At 34.9% G+C, this 25,970-nt stretch overlaps 1 protein-coding gene and 1 long non-coding RNA gene across 2 annotated transcripts; one reads left to right on the forward strand and one right to left on the reverse strand.

The window, feature by feature from the left end:
- Positions 1-261: 261 nt before the first annotated feature.
- Positions 262-22,770, forward strand: LOC136258485 (uncharacterized). The gene is made up of 22 exons (XM_066051799.1): positions 262-282; positions 343-441; positions 1,779-1,877; positions 4,796-4,894; positions 5,621-5,722; positions 12,896-14,871; positions 14,928-15,292; positions 15,346-15,441; positions 15,501-15,584; positions 16,161-16,214; positions 16,573-16,848; positions 16,901-16,984; positions 17,039-17,125; positions 20,078-20,206; positions 20,457-20,558; positions 20,610-20,726; positions 21,473-21,541; positions 21,587-21,868; positions 21,920-22,009; positions 22,061-22,144; positions 22,199-22,252; positions 22,306-22,770. The coding sequence occupies exons 1-22, from the start codon at positions 262-264 to the stop codon at positions 22,593-22,595; spliced, it is 4,659 nt and encodes a 1,552-aa protein (XP_065907871.1). The 3' UTR covers positions 22,596-22,770.
- A 91-nt stretch (positions 22,771-22,861) lies between these two features.
- Positions 22,862-23,947, reverse strand: LOC136258408 (uncharacterized). The gene is made up of 3 exons (XR_010702782.1): positions 23,869-23,947; positions 23,024-23,122; positions 22,862-22,975 (listed from the first exon to the last, which is right to left on the reverse strand). It is a non-coding gene; the product is annotated as an uncharacterized lncRNA (long non-coding RNA).
- Between the last annotated feature and the right edge of the window lie 2,023 nt (positions 23,948-25,970).

Consider the following 25,970-nt stretch of genomic DNA (forward strand, 5'->3'; position numbering starts at 1 on the left):
GAGCCAAGGTGATTATTACAACACCCCCGAGAGATGTATTTCTTTGTTATATAAACCATGGCTCCTATAACTGGAATTTAGTCAGTAACCTACAAAGTATGCAATTAGTCAAAATTTGTAGCTAGGTTTTTCTTACCCAGTAGGACTCCTGTGTACTGGTCTCTTACCAGAACAAAATCCCTGCATGATCCTTTGCAAATATCAAAACATTCTCTGAATGCTATAAGTCCATTATCGAATCATTATCATAAGCTTTGCAGTATGACATTGTTGTTCATGACTGTATGTGCATATGTATTATTCCTATCAATGTGTGGTAATAACTTTTTATGTTGTTTGTAGGCCCAGAATACTCCACTGTCTGTTGCTGCAGGGAATGGTCACCTAATGGTAGTGAAAACATTACTGGCATACAATGCCAAAGTTGATTGTGTCAATGTGGTAAGTATGATCATATGGTTAACATCTACTCTAGTGGGTACACAATAATCAAATAACACTATATTAAACATTATACAAGGGAAATGCTGAATACTTTGTACTGAAGTTCTAGTCTAGAAAATTAATGGCACTATGAAAAATCTTCAGCAAGGCAGTTACAATCTGTATCTGTTTTATCTGATTTATGAGATCACATGCATATTATGTGGATACGTATACATCAGCTGCTTTTTCAATTCCATTGATGCTATACATTGTTAGATCTGACAAGTGGTTGTTATCTGGGCTGGTAAAATAATATAGTGCGTGTTTGCATCTATCAATATTCTGATTATACATACGTAGCAAGTAGTCAAATTATAGTCGGTACATGTTCAGCTGAACCACGCCAAGTATTGTAATATCAAAGAGGTGAACACATGTTCACTCCCAATGGTTTTGTACTGGAACAAGTATGTTTTCATGTTGTAAACATGAGGGCCTGAATCGTCCATACTAAATGTATGTAATATTTTTAAAGCCTCATAACCCACTTGCTCTTTCCCATATCAAAGCACTTTTTTGACTATTAGTTCCGGTGTTTAAAGGGCTTCACAGCACTACTAAATGTTTGGGCAGCTGGTCCATGTAACAAGAGTTATTAACAAGAAATGAGGGCTCAGGTGGATGTGAACAGACTATATATAGTAAATGCATTGATTGCTAGGTCAATAGATATATGCATACAAAGCTATATACTTAACCCATCACTATCCTCCCTAACCGTTGTATTCAGCAATAGCAAGAGTTCATAATACAGAGAGGGAGAGTATTTATTATGAGCTTCAGGTAGTAGATGGTGACTATACACACTATTGTATGAAAAATTATCTTGAACATGCAGTCAGCTATACTTAAGTTTGTTTTCCCTTTAACACTTTATATCTATAAGTAGCTACTTGAGTTACATGATATGTTGACAATGTATTGTTTCTCTCTGTTGTCTCTAAAGTAACCAAATAATCAAATAATCATGATGTTGAAATTACCATAATATTTCTGGCCTCAACCTAGATTACAGTGTCATAATAGCCATTTTAAGGAGCAGGGTTTAAAGAACACACTTATTTCCCTCCTTCAAAATATACGAATTGAAAATAAATGTGTAAAAGCATATGAATCCATGCAGGAGTACCTGTTTTAATGTAGCTCCTTCTTCAGTGCAAATGACATTACATTGTTAAACCTGTCCTAGAGCCACCTAGATAACATCAACCAGTATAGTATACAACTACTTAACACATCATGAGGTTTAACATATATAATGTATGTTATATAGTCATGTGTGATTTGTGTAGGATAACTGTACACCTGTGTACATTGCTGCACAGAATGGACACAATGAAGTTGTGAAGTTGTTGTTACAGTCAAATGCTGATGTGAACTGCATTTGTATAGTGAGTCAATTCTATTATCCATAAAGTGAACATTATATCTGTATAAATGCAGAAGTATATTTAATGTTGTGGTCTGATTAATGAACATGTTTACTTTTAAGACATTGATGCTATTGATCTGTAAACGTCTAAGTTACTCACAGTACTTTACATTCATATACTCAATCAAATTATTTATGATCAGCTACTAATTTCATCAGGTGTAGTTAATTTCAACTTTTCAATTTATTAGTCAATGATATGCCACGCTAGAATTAGTCAGCCAATCACAGTGGTAGTCTCTAGGACCTGTTTACACTGTAATATTAAGTACTAGCTTTTCGTTTTACCTATTATGCTATGCTGTGCATGTAGTACTGAAAAATGTGCCTGTTATGCTCATAATTGTGTTCAAAATTTATGTCTCCATTCCCATATTTTGCTATAAATTTCACAATTTGAATAGACAACAATAGCTTTTTGACCGTAAGACTGTGAGCAATAATATATCATCACAAATGAATTTCTGGGAAATAATTATATGCTGGCAAAGTAGTCTTGTTGAAATTTACCTTAATTGCTTTATTAGAGTTATTTACTATTGTTGTATTAGAGTAAATCAATCCTGTACTGAGATACATTTTCACTGGCAAGGTTTTATAGTATGGCCCAATTATTCTGCCTATTATGCTAGTATTATACATAATGCTTCACACACATATGTATTATGCTCACAATTATGACAGCATAATAAGCTTGTGCCTAGTAATACTGCCTGTATGTTCCATTACATGTGTGAACTTTCATCTTGCCTATTATGGTATGTTGTAGTGCTCAAAATTGTGCCTATTATGCTAAGTTCAAACTTTATGCCTCCATTCTCATGTTTTGCTATTGCACATTGAATGGCTATTGTATAGTAAGCATTAGCAGAAATACGGTGACTATTCTATTAGAGAGTTTTGTAATAATTCAACTTGCATCTTCAGTATAGTTGTAGATCTAACTTGACTATTCAGTGGATCCTTGAGTGGTGGTCTATAATGGTATATCTGCTTAATTAAATCCTTAGAAATGCTAAGCATGAGCATATGGCTTTCAGTGACATTCATGGTTATGTATGATAAATACCTATCACCGAAGATTTTCATAATGCAATTCATACCACCAATGAATTTATTACCACTTATGGTGCATTTTGTAGTCTTCTAATGGATCATGGTATAGCAAGCTACTGTAGCATGATCATTTACCTTCAATTAACTGAAATCCACAAAATTACTATAATAAACCTTTCTAATAGAGCGTTCAAGTTTGACCAAATTTCTGAAAAATGACCTATAAGAAATTTAGCTACTTTGTGAAATGTACTCCAACAAAACAATCATGTCAAAAATCTACCTGACTGCTCTATTAGAGCTACTGACTATTATGGTATCAGAGTAAATCAATCTTATAGAGTGAGATACATTTTCACTGACAAGGTTTATAGTATGGCACAATTAATTCTATATAGCTATATTGTGCTAGCATCGTGCATGATGCTTCACAAATATATGTATTATGCTCACAATTAAGCCAGTATAATAGGCTTGTGCCTAGTAATACCATCTGTACATTTCATTACATGCGTTAATTATGACAAAATTGTGTATTCATTATTATTATCAGATATTCAACATCAGTGTAAGAATTTTTAAGTGTCAGACAAATTCATTTCCTGACAAATTTGCAGTTCTTGTACCAATTATACTGGCATAATTTTGAGCATAATAGGCTAGAAAAAGCATCAAGCATTATGCCAGCATAATAGGATTATTTTCAGGATTTTAATTAAATGCACAATGTGCGTGTTAAAAATACTGCCAAATATGAACATACTACACCTTACTACTGCATCAATTTGATATCAAGAAAATGTGCAAGTCATTATTTCTTGGCTGATTATTCACACTTCATGGAAATAAGATTGAGATACCCTAATACAGCAGTCACTTACTCTAATACAGCAGTCAGGAAAGGTGATATGTTCAGCCAACTCTATAGTCTTGATTTTGAATGCATGATTTTGAATGCATAATAGGTTGGATTTTTTAGCACTGCTCAAAAGCATAATAGGCTGTTTTCAAAGTGTAATTGACTCAAGTCTACAGTTGTAGTTGGTTGGATAAACATGTACTTAACTGGACACACCAATACACTGTATAGACAAAAATGCTCTGCACTTTGCCTGTTGTTCTACCAAGGTGCCTGAGTGTTGTTTGTCACAACCACAAAAGTGCTGTACAGCTACTTTTATGGGAATTCAGTACAGCAATGGGGTATATTTGTGGTCTTCTTTGGTTTACAAGAATGTAGCTTTTTCTAGCAACTAAATGGTAATTATTGTTAGTAGAATAAACACTAACATACAGCTCAGATTGTAGGCTTCCCCTTAGACTTTGACAGGACATAATATTTTGTCAAATGCAATTGTCAGAAATCAGCAATTTGTATAGGTAAGACATTAGATATGCAGTGCTAGGATTCTTTAGTGGATAAACAACCTTGAAGAAATGATGTAATAATCACCAGACAGAGCCAAGGTGATTATTACAACACCCCTGAGAGATGTTTTCTACCAGCAATGCATATCTTTGTTATATAAACCATGGCTCCTATAACTGGAATTTAGTCAGTAACCCACAAAGTATGCAATTAGTCAAAATTTGTGGCTAGGATTTTCTTACCCAGTAGGACTCCTGTGTACAGGTCTCTTACCAGAATAAAATCCCTGCATGATCCTTTGCAAATATCAAACATTCTCTGAATGCTACTGTCTAAGTCCATTATCGAGCCATTATCATAAGCTTTGCAGTATGAAATTGTTGTACATGACTGTATGTGCATATGTATTATTCCTATCAATGTGTGGTAATAAATTTTTATGTTGTTTGTAGGCCCAGACTACTCCACTGTCTGTTGCTGCAAAGAAAGGTCACCTAATGGTAGTGAAAACATTACTGGCATACAATGCCAAAGTTGATTGTGTCAATGTGGTAAGTATGATCATATGGTTAACATCTACTCTAGTGGGTACACAATAATCAAATAACACTATATTAAACATTATACAAGGGAAATGCTGAATACTTTATACTGAAGGTCTAGTCTAGAAATTTAATGGCACCATGAAAAATCTTAAACAAGGCAGTTACAATCTGTATCTGATTGTAGTAATTCATGTTTAATATTCTTGTTTTATTTCTATTAGTTGATATATTTAATTTATGAGATTAAATGTGTATTATGTGGATACATTGGCTGCTTTAAATTTTGATATTACATTGTTAAATCTGACATGTGATTGATATCTGGTTTGGTAAAACAATGTAGTGCATTTTTGCATCTATATACGATGTCACAATTTCCAATTACATAATATGTAGCAAATAGTTAAATTAATAATGCAGTGATCACTAGGTCAATAGATATGTACACTGAGCTATACTTAACCCATCACTATCCTCCCAAAATCACTGTAATTCAGTGGTAACAAGAGTTCAAGGTAGGGAGGGTATAATAATATGTAGTAGATGGTGACTATACATGCTAATGTGTGTTACTATAGTAACAACATGTAGTTATACATAATATTATGTTGATGTGTTATACAGTTTATTCAGAAAAATCACATGTGTAATATTATTTGTTTTCTGTGCATGCACAATGAAATATACTTTAGTACACCTACACATGTGTTACTTAATAATAAATTTCTGTAGTACAATAAAACACCATTACAATATGCAGTGGAGGAAGAGAAGAGTGATGTTGTGAAATATCTTGTTGAACATGGTAAAATAGACATCAACCAATTTGATCAGGTACATAATAGTTGTATAGTACTGCACGAGTATTGAAATGGAATTATAGTATATGTGTATATTCTGTTTCATGACTAGGCCTGAGCCTATTATGCTTTTGAAATTGCCTATTATGCTTTTGAGCATTGCTCCAAAATTTCCCCTATTATGCTCCGAGTATGCCCAGTTGTGTTCCATTATGCTCCAAATATGCTCATATAAAATTGTGTCTTGACTGCTCTATTAGAGTACCTAATGCATATGTGAACGTTCTATTAGAATATTTCATTATGCAGTGATTGTTCTATTAAAGTATATCGATCTTTAACTAATCTTTTTTCACAACGTAGTTGTAAATCTGATTTTTCCCATGTTTGCACACTATCCCATTCTGCATCATGCAAAATAGGCAGAGTTTCAGCCTCTCTGATAACCAATGCACCAAAAATTTTGCCTATTATGCTGGCATTATGCTGATGCTTTTGGCTACCTATTATGCCCCAAATTATATTGGCATAATTAGTAGAAGTTGAATGCAGAGAAGATCACAGATCCCTGCTGCTGTGGCTCCTCTGGCGCATGCCTAGACTGCATGTTGCGGGGATCAAGTCTCCACTGGGTCTGGGATTTTTTTCTGCATTCTTCAACGTTTTAGTTACATGTTTCAGACTCCCTGTATTCACAGGCTTTATAACCTTCTCACAGGTCCCTAGTGGGATAGCATTTAATAAAAATAATAAATAATTGGTGCAGGCCTATTCATGACAGATGGTTATAAAATGTACACAATAGCTAATCATCTTCATTTCTGTGTTAACAGTGATATTAACTGGTTGAAAGCACTTTGTAAGTACACAACTAATCATTGTAAACATGATCAGCACCACTATATGTACATACTCATGGAGCCTTACTGTTAGTATTAATTATTGGTAGTGTGTGTGACCAATAAAAATTGGTGTTCTGTTTGTATAGTTTGATGCCAATTTGAGATTCTAAAAATGTGCATATTAATCTCATGCCTGCAGTAGGAATTCAAGATTAACGTATTATGAAATTGTCAGTCCTACCGACAGCATTATAGCACTTTGTCTTTATCGCTGGCTTCACAAGCAAAGGATGCAACTAAAATGTGAAATGGACAGGAAAATGGGTTTGTGAATGGAGTAGTAGTAACTTGCCTTAAAATGTCTATTTAGTAAGTTTCAGCATTATCTATGAATACTGTTAGAGTTACAGCATTAGACAGCAGAAAGAGTAAAACAATTAGTTTGTACAGTGACTATATTGAAAATAAATTATAGGTGTTCATTTAATTGATTATATAAGTGCGTATGTCACAAGTGCAACAGGTTTTAGAGTTAGGACTTGTCTTATTGATTTTATCATGAACTGGGAAATGTATAAAGGTACCATTTTGTCCAATATCCACCCATGCTTTTATGTAAGAAGGCTATTGAAGGTTAGAAGCAAAGGTACTCTAATAAAACAGCCACATGTGTATGTCATAGCTACGCTAAAGGTAATAAACTAGTACATTAATCAAATAATTTTAAAATGACCAGTGATAAAAAATTGTTAAACTATAGAAATAGGAAAGATGGTAGTTACTACAGCATACTGTAGCTATGTGGCAAAATCACTATTTTAGTTGGTAACATGCTGATGTAAAGTAATGGAATGCGTAATACTTTAGAATCAATGGATAATCTAACATGCCAGTTCATCAACTAGTGCAATTATAAAATAATAAAAAGTAGGGTTTCAGTGATAAAAAAAGAAATGAAACAAAATGTACTGTATGTAAAAGTTAAAGCACTGCCACGCATTTGTACGAAAAATACAGCATTAGGGTGTGTGTCCAGAGGCTAATACAGCTTGAGGCAAATCCAAGTGCTTTATTTGCCTTGAGACATCCCGAGTGCTGTTGCTGTATTCTTTGTACAAACAAACATACATGATGCTTCAAGTGTTTTATTGTTGTCTTGCTCAGAGTGATTTTCTTGAGTACCCAAATCACTTTAATTTTCTGTGATCAGGCTATCAGTAAGTTGTCTGTAGTCGTAGAATAAACTGGTAAGATTATTTCAGCTAGTTTTAGCATTTGACAGTGTCATGCACGTGATCCATTGTGTCGTCTGTGTGAGATTGTTGCTTCACTTTTCTGTGTCAGACTATCAGTAAGTGTTAATGTAATCTATTTCTAGTCATAGAACTGACTGGTAGGATTAGTCCAGCTAGTTTTAGCAATTTACAATGTCATGCACGTGATCAATCGTGCTGTCTAAGTGGGATTGTTTTCGTAACATTCCTTACATAACTGTGCTGCATAGCTCTACTGAATTTTCCCCAGCATACTGTATTTGCCTAATTACCCACATAATTCTGCTGTCTGACTCATATGTTACAGTTGTGCAGCTAATTGGTACAATGTAGAAAATACAGAATGCAGTGGCATTTTGATCCTCCCATGCAAGGTACAATAAATGAATAATGGTGGCTAATATAATATAATATAATATAGCTACATGGTCTCTTTATTCTTAACTTTATAGCACTTGTATACTTGTAACTATCATCGTGATGTTTTCAACACCAATTCTTTACATAATCATGCACTACTGGTATACATTTATGTTGTAATTGCAATTGTAAAATGGGTAAATCAATGGGTATGATCATAAAGTGCAGACCGGATCTGCAAAAACCCGACACAATCACATATTTTTCAAATTCCTGTTTATTAAATGTTTATGATCTGCTTAGCCAAGTGTAAACTCTGGCAAAGTTTCAACCTCATATGCCAATCACTTTCGGAGTTACAGCTTTACAAAGTAGAAACAACAGAAAAATCGATTTGTACAGAAATATAGGGAAAATAAATTACAGGTGCTTACAAAAACGGTTGTAACTTACCAACAGATTGAGGTACAGAGCTGAAAGTTTCACCATCATGTTTACCATGAACAGAGGAATGAATTACTGGGTCTGTTTGTCCTGTACTCACCTTTCGTCACTGCACACTCTAAGGCAACATCCATGAAGAAAAATTTATTGTGTACGATCACTTCGATGTGATGTAAACAAACAGTCATAACTTGCATATCCTTGGGTCTACTGCAGCCAAGGCGACTGAAATGAAACAAAGATTTCCCAACTCCTCTTGAGCAGGCATATAATCTGTAAATGGGATTGGAAACAGCTCACGTGTACCCAATAGACCAACACTTTCTATCTGTGTAATGCAAAGTTTTCGTGGTTAGTATTGCTCCTTATGGAAAGAGAACTTTGTTGCTATGCTGGTGTAACAGGTTCCATCAGGGACTAAAAAGGGGGCTAGCTGTGGCCAAAAATCTAGTTGTAAATAACTTTTGGCTAGTTGTAAATGGATTGGGCTAGTTGTAAAAATTAGGTAAAAATAGTCAGCTGCAGCACAGAAAAGCCATAAACTCAAAGTTATATGTAGCAACTTACATGTTGTACATCTTAATTCTTTTACAATTTACTACAGGGATTTGACTAAAAGTATTCAAGATCCAATCTTGAGACAGCCATTTTCAAAAGTTTTCTACATATCAAGGACATTTGCTATACATTTGTCCATGGTAAAAATGCCAGCTGGAACAGGCATGTCCAATACATTTTGATTGAAAAACCATTAAAAATTAAATTAATTATCATGTACCGCCTACCTTGAGTCTGTTTAGTAACTTTCCGAATTTTATATATGTAGAGCAACTCTCTGCAAGTACAATGATACCAAAAGAAATCCAATTCATGAAAATTTTGGTGTGTCAAAATGGCCTAAACCAACCAGGTGTAACAAATTTTCCCATACATTTTGTATTGGGTATTTCGAGGGGATGCAATAAAAGGCATAAATAACCCACAACACCTGATAGATACCTCAGATTCCAAACCAAGTTTGGAAAGAGCAGTGAATAACAATTAAGATGAGCTATAGCAGAAGGAAATCAGAGGAAATTTAAGCACATTATTTTAAGGTTGAAAATCACTTACTTTTTCTACGGAGAATTGAATTGAGGATATTTGGAAGGCAACACTTTAGGCTATTTAGATGTCTTGACAGTTAACCTTCACTACATTAGTGTTACAATGAAACAAAAGCACTGTGAATTAGTTCTGCAGGTTAGTTTGTGAAGATTACAGTGTTCCATGATTAAGCCAAATTATGTCCGTGCCATGTAGCAAACTTCTTCATATGTTTGTGGGTTAAAATTGTCTTACAATCCAACTAGTTTTTATTCTCTTTCTTATAGTCCACTATAAAATAAAATTGCCAAAATCCAATAAAACAAGGCTCGTAATATAACTTTATAAATAGTCTAATTTTATCCATTCAGCTTTCTATTTTCTTTAAGATTTCAATAATTTCTCTAGAATTGCTTCCAAATTCAATCTTAGTACATTTATGTTTCAAAAATTTCCCTCTTAGTCAGAAATCCCTACAATTTTCTTCTTTACAGGCACTTTGTCCACATACCTTCTTTTTACTTTAACCGTTTGGGCAAGCATGGCAATAAACAGCACTAAACTTAAAGTACTTACTTTGAATTCAAACACTACGTGTATCCCCGGTCTCAGGTTAGGGCTAGTTGTAAAAAAATTGTTATTTTTAGTCACTGGGCTTCGTCTTGTGTCATATCTTGTGTCGCTCTCTTACTACCGCAGGAACTGTATAGCTGGTATGTTAGATAATTATGTCAGAAAACCGCACAGTTGTGTGGTTAGTTATGTTGAAAATGTTGATGGTTTTGTGACAAATGTTATGTGGGGGCAGTGTCGCTGTATACACACTCTACATGGATGGTAATTAGCACGTTTACCTACTCTCTGAGTGTTATTTTGCATGCTGTATAAATGTTGTTGTAACTATGGAGGTTTACAAGTTATTCAGTGAGACATCTTAAAGTTTTGGTTGCCTCACCATCTGATTTTGTGGGGGAGGTTCTCTTATTCTAAAGTTAATAATAGTGACCAATTCTTGATTATGCTGAGCAGCTCAAATGCTATACTTTACTTGTGAACTACATCGGGTGTTAGGCTAGGTTTAGTATTTGAAGCATAAACAATGTGAATTTTCATTGTCACTGCTGGCGTGTAGCTATCATTTAGGCTAACTTGTTGTATGACTCTAAAACTTTTTTTGCAGAAGAATGGGTGGTAGAAAGTTACACTGTAAGAATGAAGAAAGAAAGAAGGCTATGAAAAAGAAGCATGTTACAGCCATGCAAGTGATTCATGATGCAGCAGTATCAATTCCTAGACAAATTACCTCTTCTGATGTTATTCAATCACAAATAACTACACTGATGAGTTCTTCTTCCTTTTCACACTTACACCCATCTTGGAAGATAGCCACTGCAGATCTTGCACTGACCCTTTGTAAGCTGGAGGTACAACATCTGTCTTCAAGTGAAGCATTGTTATTGGCCTCAGCCTCATTGGCAAATCTCAACCTTCTCAATAGACTTCTCTAGAAGGTATTTGAGGTCTCTATTGTGCTGGGCATTGTTGTCTGATTATCAACGGTAGCTTCGTTAGTTTCCATATCTAGAGCTGACATTTGCATAAAAGGCATAAAACTTTGATGCAATCATATTTATTTTATTTATGTGTGTATACAGAATCCACAATAATAATTTGAATTCTGAAAAATTTTGAATAAATAATTCTGACAGAGAAGTCTTTTTTTTACAAAATAGTTGATTATTTGTTTTGTCTTAATGTGAGTTCTGATTTGGGAGGTATAATGTGGGTGTGTGGTGAAAGAAAAGATGTCGTACTCTGCTAAAGTCAGAGTGGACTATGACTGTTACATTTGTAATGAGTCTAGTCACATAGAAAAGAACAGTTTTCCCATTTTCTTCACCCGGCTGCTTCTTTGGGATTTTCCCTTTGTATTTGAAACATGATTCAATGGAATTTATTAAGTTCTCTTCAAATCTTGTTGTTTCTGCATTGTTCCCAGGTCGTTCAGTCCATTCCTTTGCTGTATTAATTATATTTCTTGCTGCTTGTGATGGCATTGTGAAAGATTCTTCTTGTAAAATTGCCTTGATTCCACTTTTCACCAATCCACTAGCTGTAGACTCTTTGCAGAATATCATTGAGAAACAATAATATATTATACAAAGATATAAGACATATACACTTATAGAACAGTATAAACAGGAGTACATAATATATAGGGATGGAGCCCCTATATAATATGAAGTTATCAATGTATTAAATCACTGATGGTTCAATTTGTAGAATAAAACTGGCAATAATGTGGTATGTCATCATACTAATGCGGTAAACTGCAAACTTAACTACCGAACCTCATCCTTTACAAATTAGCTAGCAAACAACAGGAAGGGCATAAAATATGTACCTGCCATTACTACTGCTTTCAATCATTAACTAGGTAACTAGAAGAAGCTAAAATTTGCTGTTAGTCCCTTCCTTCACTAAGAAAGAGGAGTTTAAGAAATTTACGGAATTTTTCAATATTTTGCAAGTAGCTATTTCACACATTCTATTCAATGCTTTAAACTGTAAATTTAGGTTTGTGTAATTGTGTCGGGTTTTCACAGATCCGGTCACAATTGTATATTATGGATCATGGAAGTTTTTACACTTACTCACAAAAAATACTAACCAGAAACCAGCCTCATGTATCATACATTCACGGTGCTTTGGCAGCATTGGTTAGGTGAAATAAAGTCCAAAAGTGTCTTTAGAGCTGCCAAAAAATATTTCTGATTAGTTGCTACAGAAAATTTTAACAAAATTTCTACTGACTGACTGTATGCAACTGGATCTGCAAGAACCCCACATGTTAGTGCATTTTCGAATTCCATTTTATTACAGTTTCTTCATGTAGATAGCCAAAAGAATGGTCAACTGATTGCAGAAGTTTCAGCTCTAGAAGCCATAAGATACAGGGCTACAAAGTGGCAACAACAGAAAAATTGATTTGTACAGTGAGTGACAATATGGAAAATAAACTACAGGTACTTGATTAAACGGTCATAACTTACGGTCTTCTACCAACCTTGCTACTTTGTGACTAATAAAGCATTCTTTAGTGCTTTAATCCTCCCATACAAAATACCATAATACTTATATATGCAATAATATTCGTTGGAAACGTGTAAATGGTTTTTAGCTATACTGATTGCATTTTAGAATTTTCAAGAGGAAATTTTAGGTCTCCTTCAGTTTGAAGCAGTCCTTGAAAGGAGCAAGACTGAAGTGCATACAGAATCATCACAGTTGGGCATGCACAGTGGAGCCGCTACACATAAATCAACAACTATTCCGAAGTCCATATTTCCTAGGTCTTTGAGCTCCTACGCTGCAAACATGACACTTGAAGAAGTTAATGAAGGATACATGGATGGCACTTTACCCATAGTAGATCCACGTGTGGTGCTACTTGGATGTGAAGGATCGGGGAAAACATCTTTGATTGACACTTTTGTAGGCAACAGCTTTCAAAACACTCCTGCAACTGAGGGTGCAGACCAAATGGAAATCAGTGTTACAACAGCTGCCAATTGGGTACTCATGAATGAAAAGCAAAAAATCTATGACCTCCAAAAGCAAACCCTGTTGGAATCAGAATTCTTTTTATCAATAAGGGAATGTTGCCGCTCTCTTGATATTCCTCGGTCAATCTCGCCATCCTCTGGTATGGCTACTTCACAACAGCCAGCTCAACGTTCTATTGCTGCAGTAACTCCAGCACTTCCTACACCCACTGCATCATCAGAAATCCCACCATCTTCAGCCAGTAGAGGAGCAAAGGCACAACCCCATAAATCAGCGCACACTAATTCTGGTCATCACCATGCTCACAACAGCAGGAAGGAGAAGCTTGTTTACATAACAAAGGAGGAATTTCAGGAGTTGAAAGCCATGACAGAAAAATATGACCCAAAAAAGAAATACATCCATCTGTGGGATTTTGCTGGCCAACAGATATTTCAACATACCCATGGCTTGTTTGTTTCAGAGGAAGTTGTCTGTCTGATAGTGTTCAATGCAGGAAGGTCACTCTATGAGGTACCAGGACGTCGTTACGCCAATGATGTTACTCCAGCCAAATCAACAATCAAGGTGATATGCTACTGGATGGAATTAATCAGTTCTCGTATTAGCAGGAGAAGCACTGATGGAGATGACCTGTCAATACTGTTACCAACATTCATTTTAGTTGGTACTCACATTGATGAGCTAGATCCTGACATTGAAAAGGCTGCAGAATTGGCTTTTCAGATAATCGTGCCAGCCCTAATCAAGGAGTTAGCATCAAAGCCATTTGCCAGGCACATTGCTGGGTCTAAAAATAACAAGCTGTTTGCGAAGGGTTCTTCTTCAATCTTCTTTGTGAGCAATAAGAATGAAATGCGAAACCCAGTGGTTATCAATAAGCTCAAAAGAACGGTGGTGAATGCAGCCTCCATTACCAGAAAGGTCCGTCCAATTCGATATGTCAAAATGGAAAGGAAATTAATGCTGCTTGCTTACCAGGAGAAAATGTGCGTCATTGACAAATCACTGGCAAGGGAGGTTGCTGAGAGTTGTGGCATTATCTGCACTGATAAGCAGCTAGTTTCCATGTTGCACCATTTTCACCAGAAAGGTGTCCTCCTTCACTTCCACAATGTTTCTGCTCTGTCCAGCATGATAATACTCTCCCCACAATGGTTGGCCAAGCTCCTAACATACGTCCTGACCACTCTGAAATGTCGACCTGTTGGTCCACCACTTGCACTCTTCATGGAGAAGCTTGAGAAGACAGGACTGCTTGAACAGGAGCTATTGGAATGGAGTGTGCTGCAGTTTTCCAAAGATGAAATAGCTAGAGGTCATAAGATGTTGGATTTGCCTGGCCTGAGTGTTGCAGAACTACTGATCAGCTTCAAGCTGATGGTTGATGTTAGCAATACTTCACTAGTTGGCCGAAAACCCAGAGGACCTGGGAAGCATTTGTTTTTGGTGCCCCATCTGTTGCCTGCAGAAAGGCTTGCTTATTCCACAGTTTTTGGTTATTACTTCTTTTATTATTTCCCAGCCAAATTTATTCCAGAACACTTGGTTGATCAATTGATTGTGAAGTGTGCTGAATGGAATGGGACAAAACAGTATGACATGCTCAAGTAAGATGATACAATTTATATTTAAGTGGTTTCATATTGTGTGTATTACTGTACAGGCTGACATACCAGTGGGTGTGCTTGGAGCTGGGGAAACGTCAAATATATGAGCTGGAGCCAAAATTTGATCATCACGTAATCAGTTTGAAAATCATCCCTGAGCCATATCTTCTTCCAGTAGAGAAGGAAAGAGCTTTCACTGACAGCAATGAGCTTGTCAGATCAGTTCAGAAGTTCATTGATGATCTAATGAAACAACACATGACTGCTACATTCACGAAGGCTCCAGTGGTTTGCTACATACCATGTTCACAGTGCATGAAGATGCACTTGAAAGTGGACAAGGCAACTGAGAGTAGCACCACATACTGTCCTGTGAATCGTGTCCATGCTGACATTACTGACTACCACAAGATCTTGACAGGTATGAAAGATTGCATTATGTATAATTTGTTAAGCAGCCTTTTCTTTATCAAGCTCAACCCTTAAAGCAAGGGGATGAAGATCCTACTGATATAGTCTCCCTAGCACTAAGCAAACTCCAGCAAAGCCAAACCGATCAGAGTTTATCAAGTAAGTTGTATACCGACTGTTTTGTAGCATTTCTGAGTATATTGTTTATACATACATAGCAACACAAGAGCAACTTTTGAAGAAAGCTAATCCTTCTGAGTCATTATCTGTAGACTCTGTTGCTCATCATCTCTCGTTGTCAGGTATGTAGTTATCAGTAATCAAGGTAGTGATTAGCTGGTATGGTACAACTTATGAAACTTTCCACATGAATAGCATGTACTTCTTGACATGCATTTTTAGAATATGCCATTACAGTTTTGACCTTTTGTGACTTTTAATGCCAAAACAATTGATAATTTTTATCTTGATATCAGTAAGTGATTTCATTCCAAATTATAATCACATTTACAGCTGCAAATCCTGTAAATTTACCTGGAGTATAAATTAATTGTATTTGGTTATGCGAGTCTGTACAATTTCATGGCTAATATTAAAGATCATAACTTCAGAATAAAATAAACTATTGCCATAAAGTTATTTCTTTCAACTAGGCCTTTGTTCTGGTACCATGTTTTAACAAGTCAATTAAAGCCTCAAGGAGTTAAAGACAAAAATAGTCAAATTTTTGTACAAAAGGGCCATAAAAGTCACCAAAGTCAAATCTGCTATGGCATTACATCTAAACTTCATGTCATGAGAAATATCATTAATTTTATATGAAAAGTTGCAGGTGCACTGCACTGGCTTTGCTACTATACCAGTAATTTAACTTACAGGTCAGTCTCTCCAGTCCACTTCTACTCTTTCTCCAAGGAGTATTACTGAACAAGGTAATCACAGTAAAGTAGGGCTGTGCAATAATATATAGTATAATCTATATCTCGATAAGTGACAACCATTTTGTCTCAATAATAATGCAATATTGTAAGCACAGTTTGTTGACATAAAGTCCTTGTCAAGTCAGAAATTTTACCTGTTCTTCATTTAATTCAATACTTTTCCAAAGGATTTTCATCTGACTAGGGTTGATATACACTAGATATGGAGATTTACTATTATCTCGATAATGAAAATCATTGTGTAATTTACAATCGGTGATTTAGGTATCTAGATTATCTTTTTATTTAAATTATCTCCCAGCCCTACAGTAAAGCCACTGCCTTGAGATAATTTTATAATGTTTTATAGTGCCAAAAATGAAGCTCCTACATAACATTGTGGTTCCAAAGATTTCATCTGAATGGAAAATAGTGGCAGACTTTCTTGAATTAGAGTTTTCAATAATAAATGCCATTGAAGAGAGATATAAAGATGACGCTGTCAGGTGCTGTGAAGAGATGCTAAGAGAATGGCTCAATGCTGATCATGGACTGCAACCAAAGACGTGGTCCACACTAATCGCAACACTGAAAGTGATTAAAAAGCTACCTACAGTCAGTCAAGAAGTTGAGCAGGAACTGAAAAGTAAGTAATGAACTTGGCAATTCATGTGTGTTTTACATAGTGCTACCACTAGGTGAAATTCTAACCAGTTCTCAACCCAGTGACTGCAATAACAGTTTCCAACAACTTTCTGCCATTGGCAGTGATAATCATACAGGTAGTTGGTATTAATACAAAACCTGTATAATTGTTTACTGTGTATGTATTACAGGAAATAATGAACCACAAACAAAGGAACTATCAAATGAACATGAACCTCACATGAAGCATTCAAAAATGAATACTGACAGTGACTCAGGTCAGTTGAAATATTACCACAAATTATGTTAACGGGTCATTCCATACCAAATCAACAAAAAAAAATCCGGACCCTTTTCAATTTTCATGAAATTTGGCACAAACGTGGCCCCTTTCAAGAAACTTTCTCACACCAAAATTTGGCTCATTTCATAAGTCTCCCTTTAAGTTATGACCACTCAAAGTTTCTGCTGAAAATTTTATTTTGCTTACATGTCTTCAATAAAATGGCCATAACTTTGTTTGTGATTGACATAGAAACATCTGGTTTAGATTTTTAAAATGCTTATTAAATTCTCTTTCAGGTGATATATAATGTTTTATAATTGCTTAAAGGAAAAGGTCACACCACAAAAATGTAGCTTTTTCCTTTGATCTTAATTTTCAAAAATATATATTCTTTGATTAAATATATTTTTGGTTTACATGTTGCTCTAATACCCATCATTCACCACTGTGAGTTTAAAGTTGGGACCAATAGTAGATCATGAGTTATAAGTGTTAATGTGTAGCCTTGTAATCACTGCTGTTTGTATGGTATTTTTAGTGTAATTTCCAATACCAATTGCAAGTTACCTTATATTAGTATGTCAAAAATCATTTTATGCATTAAAATAGTTAGGGTTTGTATTGACAAGGGCTCAGTACACTGAAACCATACTAACAGAGCCACTTTTAAAGCTAAGAAAGTTGGAGCAATAATAAGGCTGCCTAATAAAAGAATCACTGATTATGTTTTTGCTGTAAGTTCAGTGTCCTATAAATAGAGGTGGTCTTATTATAGAGGTAGCTATATTTATAAGGGATTTACTGTACAACTAATGATATTCCAATGTATTCTTTCAATTTTACTTACTGTACAATAATATTCGGCCACAGATTATGATGATAGTTTCCAATCTTATACGCGTGTATAATGGATGCAAACGACATGCACAGTTATTCATACATATGTACATGTAAAGTGGAATCAAAATGTCATGTCTTAGTGATATCCAAAGCTTCTTGGTCTTAATACCTAGATAGCTGCTTCATATAGTTGTATTAGAGTAGAAATATTCTATTTTAAGTTGGCCCTTATAAAAAGGTGGCCTTTAAGGTAGCTGCTAAGATATGTTACACTGTATATCACTCTGAATCATACTCTGAAAGGGAATGCCTACTACTGCATGGCCACTTAAAGGCCACCTTTATATGTTTGAACCTATAAATAATGCCTTTGCTGGAAAAATGTACACTTCTAAAACCACTATGTATTGTCTTACTCGTCAAATTAAACATTTGATGGAATAGAGTGGAAAGTGGCCACCTGTATAGAAAGGCCACCACTCCAATAAGGCCAATTTTAAATTGTTGCTGTACACTTATGCAAATGTATTAAGCAGCTACCTACACATTAAGGCCTATAAATTTTGGCCCTAAGGTAGCTTAAGCTCCATACATCAGCTGTATCATGATAAAAATAGCAATGTAGCTCATAATTTGATTCTATAATTGAAAATCATAGAATCATAGAAATGTTCCATAGAAATTACATTGTACAAAGATTCACTACAGCAATTGCACACTGATGCGTATCTATAGCTTTAAGTGAAATACATCAACAATCGATTGAAGAAAGGGTCAACGCAACTAACTTCAAAGTTAAATCAGAGTGTTATAGTAAAAGTTGAGACTAAAACTGGTGCATATTGCATGACAGTCTCTACAATCATTCACATGGAAACTTGATACATTGATATCAGTACACAATTGAATTTTTGAAGGTATAAGTTGAAAAGAATGTTAATACTACATCAGTTGTTCATTACTACTTGTTAGAAAAGCTCTAGTAGATTACAATATTGAAACATTCATGCCTGTGTGAATGCAGCTACATAACATTGTTTTATTTGTAAGTGTTTCAAATTACAGTGGAACTTGTCTTAGCAGCCACCTGTAATGAAAGGCCACCTTTCTATTAAGGGCCAACTTTAAATTGTTCAAGTAAAAGATTTGTACACATCAAACTATATAAATAGCCACCTACATTATTAAGGCCAAAAAAAATTGGCCTTACTGGCTTAGACAGTTTCCACTATAGCTACATTTGTGTATCAAAATACGTACTTGCATATCAACAATCAGCATTAAATGCTAACAGTAGCAGTTACTGTAGCTAGTGAAAATCTCATCAAGTTCAATATTTCACTACTATATGATGAAATATTGAACTTGAATATTCGACTTGGTGTCATAATCAGAAACAATATATACAAGCTTGATAAGGGGTAAATTACTTGAGTATATGTATTTAATTACAAGCTTTTACAGGGTTTTCTTACAAAACATAAACAAATTAACTTTACTTACAAACCAACAATGTATAAAATAATTGTGACGTACTATTATATAAAGTTACTTGCAATTTGTATTACATCTTTGCATATTTGAACCATACAAACAACAGTGATTACAAGGCTACACATTAACACTTATAACTCATGATCTACTATTGGTCCCAACCTTAAACTCACAGTGATGAATGGTAGTTATTAGAGCAACATGTAAACCAAAAATATATTTAATTAAAGAATATATATTTTTGAAAATTAAGATCAAAGGAAAAAGCTACATTTTTGTGGTTTGACCTTTTCCTTTGAACGATTATAAAACATTATATATCACCAGAAAGAGAATTTAATAAGTATTTCAAAAATCTAAACCAGATGTTTCTACGTCAATCACAAGCAAAGTTATGGCCATTTTATTGAAGACATGTAAGCAAAATAAAATTTTCAGCAGAAACTTTGAGTGGTCATAACTTAAAGGGAGACCTATGAAATGAGCCAAATTTTGGTGTGAGAAAGTTTCTTGAAAGGGGCCATGTTTGTGCCAAATTTCACGAAAATCGAAAGGGGTCCGGATTTTTTTTTGTTGATTTGGTATGGAATGACCCTAACATTACTCACAGGTACAGTCAAGACAGCTGAAACAATTCAAAAAGCACTTTCTCCTAATGTCTTCGACACTGTTTCACATTCTCCATCAGACATAACACAACCACCAACTAGAAGTGAATTTGCTCTCAAACCAACAGCAGGTTAATTTTAATGATGCATAGCAATAATGTTTGCATTAAATAGAAATGTTATGTTTAATCTGGCCATCTATTTTACTTCACATGGGTTACACTATCAAGAACTTTACCAGCCAAACCTGAACTGTAGTTACTGTCAGTTTGTCACAAGTATTTGCTTCCTTAGGCTCTGATTGTGATTTGTACTCACCTTACCCTTTGTAGCTCTACCAACATTATTATTCTACTATAAACTTTACACATCCTTTTGCAGCCCTGAAGCAACATGTAAAGAAAGATGAAAGGTCACATGCTCATCCTACTGACATGCAGTTCCCCACTGTTACAACCAGCAGTAATTTTAACACTTCATCAGGTTAGCCAAACTTAACTATGTACTTCTATACATGTTAACTAGTGTGTTTAGGTGAAGTCAATGTTACTAAGACATTAGATCCTGAAGTACATGTGCACAACACAGATACACATCCACCTTCATATGTAATGCCATCACAAGCTGAACTTGCTGCACAATCATCATCATGTTAGTTGTATACCTATACATAAGCACACATTTAAAACTATTATTAACTATCTCTTGTTATATAAATCTGTTGTAGCAAGCGTTTGGTCTGTTGAAATCAGTTTGTGTGATTTCTTTATCTTTTCCTAACATTTCCTCACCTGTTACATTATATTATCTTAATATTGTTCTGTTATTTGATAGTGGGTTAGCTATACTGGGATCCATCCGAAAGAAATATCTGAGTTTGATAAATTTTTGTATGCAAACAGTTTTATGGTAGTCATTATACTAGTTATGCTAGTTATAATATATAAAGTCTTACTTTAAGGAAATTATGTTGGCTATAATGCTAATGTGGATTGACAAAATGTGACTAGGGTTGCAAAAACAGGGCATGTGGGCACTAACAATGCTTCATCACACAACCAGCAGTGTTGAGGTGAACTATCTGCATTCTGTAACTTGTGTTATAATGCTGATTAAATGGCTAATAAGTGCCAGAATTTGTATGTAGCTTAATAGCATCAAGAGTCATGAAAGTTTGAAAAAGTAGACCATATACCCTATTTTTGCAGGCCTGGTCACAAATTATGGTGGCTATACATGCATAGTTGCATGTTAGCTAAACAATTTATTGGATAAACGATAGAAGTGGTTTATAAGAATATTAATTACAATTTAATGAATACATAAACTAACTAGTGTATTGTTGTCATCATGTTCATAATAAATAACTATAATGTGTGGTGTATTTGTATATGTAGATCAGAATCGGGAAATATCCACCAATGTATCTTCAAACATGATCATTGGTAACAGTATTACAGAACAAGGTAACATTACTTTGTGATAGCTCCTCTATTAACTTTTATACACAGAACCAACAATGAAGCTACTCCACAAACATGTGATCCCAAAAGTTGCAGCAGACTGGAGAATAGTTGCAGAATTTCTGGAGTTGGCAACGTCAACAATTGATCATGTGGAAGAGAAGTTCAGAACTGATACAACAAGATGTTGTGGAGAAGTCTTCAGAAAATGGTTAAAGAGTGCCGAATCTGTTGGACCAAAAACCTGGTCTACACTGATAACAACTTTAAAAGAAAGTTGCCAATTAAGAGTTGTTGCTGAAGAAATTTGTCATGAGCTGAAAATTGAAGGTTAGCAAAGACCAAGTGTACAGCACTATATTTACCAATACTACACAACAGCCACTGATGATGAGGCACTTCCTATTAACAAAGACAGTGAAATGATTCAACGAGGTCCTCCAAGTGATACAAATCATCAAAAGAATTCTGGTTAGCACATGATCATTGAATTACAACAGTCAGCATTATCTCCCTATACAGCTGAGCACCGTGGACAGTCAACAGTGACCCAAAATGAGCCCAACCAAATGCAGCATGTAAAATTTCAAGACTGCAGTGATCCAGGTTGTTTACATATAGCTCATGTATGACCACATTATAGTATGCACTTCTGTGTAGGTGACAAAGTACAAACAACAGACTGTGCCGTGACATCTAATATACTAGACCAAAGTGAGCCTAAGAAATGTGTTATTCTTTATTCACAATCATTTGTTATTATTCAGAACCAAAAATGAAACACTTAAACAATATAGTTGTACAAAAGATTGCAGCCAACTGGAAGAATGTTGCTGATTCTCTTGAATTTGAATATTGGATAATTAAAAATATTGAGGTCAAATACAGAAACTATCCTGAGGAATGTTGTCAGGAGCTCCTGAGAGACTGGCTCTCCCTTGATCATGGGATTGGACCTAAAACTTGGTCCACACTTTTGAAGGTTCTTAAAGAAACGAGAGGTTGTACAGCTGTCGCTGAACTGATTAAAAATGAAATGGCATTGTTACCTTGTTAGAATGTCTACATGAACACTAAATGTTAAAGTGTAGCTAATTGTTTATGGTTGTTCTGTAGATATTCACAATGCTATGCTATGTTGGTTAGCAGAACAGTTTTAGATTTTACATACAGCTGTCATTTTAACTGTGTGAGATATTGTAATTTTGTTGTACAAAATAATTATATTAATATAAATCTAAACAACAACTATCATATGGGGTAAATATTTGATGAGGTACAATTGTGACAAATTGGACAATCAAACATTTTGACAAAATGCTTTAATACTGCAATCAGAGACAAATATAACAGTAAGTCACTGGACATTTGCTGTCCAAATAGCCTCTGTGTCTGACCATAATTCAGTTTGCTGACAGCTCAGTCTTATATAATGTCCTATAGATAGCTATCAAAAGAGCAAGGTTTCGGATATACGTAGTTTACCTGTTTGTTTTATGGTTTATATTGGTAGTCATAGCTACCATGTAGTTGCTAGTAGACACTACCATCCGAGGGGTAACCATGAAGGAACCAGACCTACTCCTATCCAATTAGCATGTAATATTAACAGTTGTTAGCTTACAACAACAGCAATGAATGATGCGCACATGTATAAAACACTGTGAAAAAAGAGGGATATAAGATGGTATTTCCAGTGGCTTATTGAATACAAAAAAGCTTGATATAACCTGTATTATACTAACAATCTCATGTAAGGCTTTAGTTAATGTGTTAAACATACTGAAACCATGTATGTGATGGTATAGTGTGGGTATTATATTCGATATAAGCTATTTCAGGTAATGTGGTAAATAAACTGAAACCATATATGTAATAGTATAGTATGTATTATACTAAACTATAACACGAGTATAATACAGGGTTTATATTAAAGCTTATTTGTATTCAATAAGCCACTGGAAATACCATATTATATCCCATTTTTTTCACAGTGAAAGTAAGAGCTCTTAAGTACGAAGTACAAATTAACTACTAACTTTTCATACAGTAGTGTTAGTACTGAATTAACTATAGCTCTTAACTGAAACAAGTATACGAAAAAAAATGGAATTTTCAACTAGAGTAGGGACCATAGCACATTGATAAAAAGAACTGAAACAAGTTGGAGTAGTCCCAGCGCATGGCGGATCTAGATGGGTTTCTGGGGTTCGACAGAAACCCCGCGGCCCCTTTTAAATACATACACATTGTTGTACTGACAATTTGTCATAGCAAACAACTATATGCCACTGTATTTCAGTAACATGCATGTGGTTGCCTTAACTAACACCATTTATAGCTATTAAACCCTCAGCAACACTTCACTTTCATCCGAGGGGTCCGACACGGGCAAAATCGGTGTACGAGATTTCGAAATCAACAAATTAATGCCTCCGATTTCTGATTTCTTTACCTGATTTTCGATTTCTTAAGCGATTTCTGATTTCTTGTCTTATTTTCCGATTTCTTGTGTAATTTCCGATTTCTGCTCTGATTTCTTATATAATTTTCAATTTCTGTGATATTTCCACCGGATTTCAGAAGGCATTAAGTACGAGGAAGGTTATTATTCAACGTACAGTGAGAGGTGATTATTGTGAGTGATGTGAAATGTTCACTGAGCATCTATTACTACATAGCAAGCTGTATGATGCGCAATCCTAGCGTGGTTAAGGGGCGAGTTAATGGGCGAGTTAATGGGCATGAAGAGTTTCAGACGGTGCTTCACTGCCCACAGTTTGAGCAAGGCAGAAACTTTCTTTTCAGTTTCTCTTTTCAGTTCTGTATTTGAAATGCTGTATCAGTTTTCCGTTATATTGGTATCTAGTATTAAAAAATATAATTATACCAATGATATTATGCAGTGAGTTCCATGCAGTTCTCTTAAAACCGACCAGACACATGCATTACTTCAATAGCTCGAGGCTATAGCTATAAAGCATGTCAGGCGAAATCCTAAGGACAAAGAATGACTTAATCGTATTTATCTTGTTAACAGACACTTCAAGATTTTCAGTGCAGTACATGAGAGACAGTGATATTTATATCGATTACATATATATGCATAAGCATTAACTGCATATGTGTGCACTAATGTTTTGCCAACTTGTATTGTTTCATATAGCTAGCTAAATAAAAATTGTAGCATATAGCTATATGTTTGTGATCTATATACGTATATACTACATACGTGGAGTATATACTTCTTGGTATGCATCAATACATTTTGTATAACTATAAATATATAGATGTACAAAGGGACTGTAATCACTGTATACAATATTATGTGTGTGTAAGTAATATACATGAAAATACGTATAGCTAGCTATAAAGTGCATAAGTTGCTAAAGCATGGCACAAACATGAAAAATATAAGTAAAAGTGATACAATGCCATACAGTCCCTTATAGTACGCACATGCACAGATTACATATTGTTAGTTATTTTGTAATAGAAAGAACTGTACCACACTTGCATTCCAAATCTTCTGGTACTTTTCCAGCTGATCCTAAACATTTAGTGTGATACCAGTCATCACAGTCCTCACAATACACCATCTTTTCACCATCATCTGGGAGTCTGCATATGCAGTACAACACAATTTCATAAAGCTTTGGGGGTTTTGGCCTTCTGTTTTTATTTACCGGGAATTCAGTGAGCATTTTCTGCTCTAAACACTTCACAAAATGTGGTCTTAACATTTCTTGGCAAAAGACCATGGCAGAGGGATCATTGCCATATGCTATAGATGTAATGTATGCTACTGCATATAAGCCACAATCTACTATGCCACTTTGATGTGGTACATCTTTAATGTTTATATATAGATTTGCACTGTTACACTGGAAATGAAATTAATTTGCAATCATTTTCTTTGTGCTTGGAGATAACGTTGTATAAGCTGAATCATAATATGAAATACTATTATTGAATGAAGACAATGCAGCCCAATGATTATTGTTTACATGGATAATTTGTACCACCATACTTGTCGCAGAGTGTTCTAGTGGGATTTTTGAGAATGTATTTTGTAAACCACCTAACTCTGGAAAAGATTGCTTTATAAGCAATTGTGCCGCGTTAATGTGGTTATCATTTAGTTCCTGTCCTATAGTAACAATCTCTTTATCAGCAGCTGTTAATTCATATATCCCAATCTTAATCCATTCTTTTTTGTCTCTGAGTTGCTGCATTCTAGGTAAAGTGTTTCTAGCTTGCTCTTTTCTGTCTGCTTTTCTGGAACAATATCATTAATTTGTGTAAAAGTATCTTGAGAGATTATACTAGAGTTTTGGTAGAGTTAGCCATAGCACTATCCTGATTGATATCTAGTATGCTTTCGAATTGTAGAGTTGTGTTGCTATTAATAAAACAACTCAAAGGAATAGTA

The sequence above is a fragment of the Dysidea avara genome, chromosome 6, assembly GCF_963678975.1.
Source record: "Dysidea avara chromosome 6, odDysAvar1.4, whole genome shotgun sequence".
Taxonomy (NCBI): domain Eukaryota; kingdom Metazoa; phylum Porifera; class Demospongiae; order Dictyoceratida; family Dysideidae; genus Dysidea; species Dysidea avara.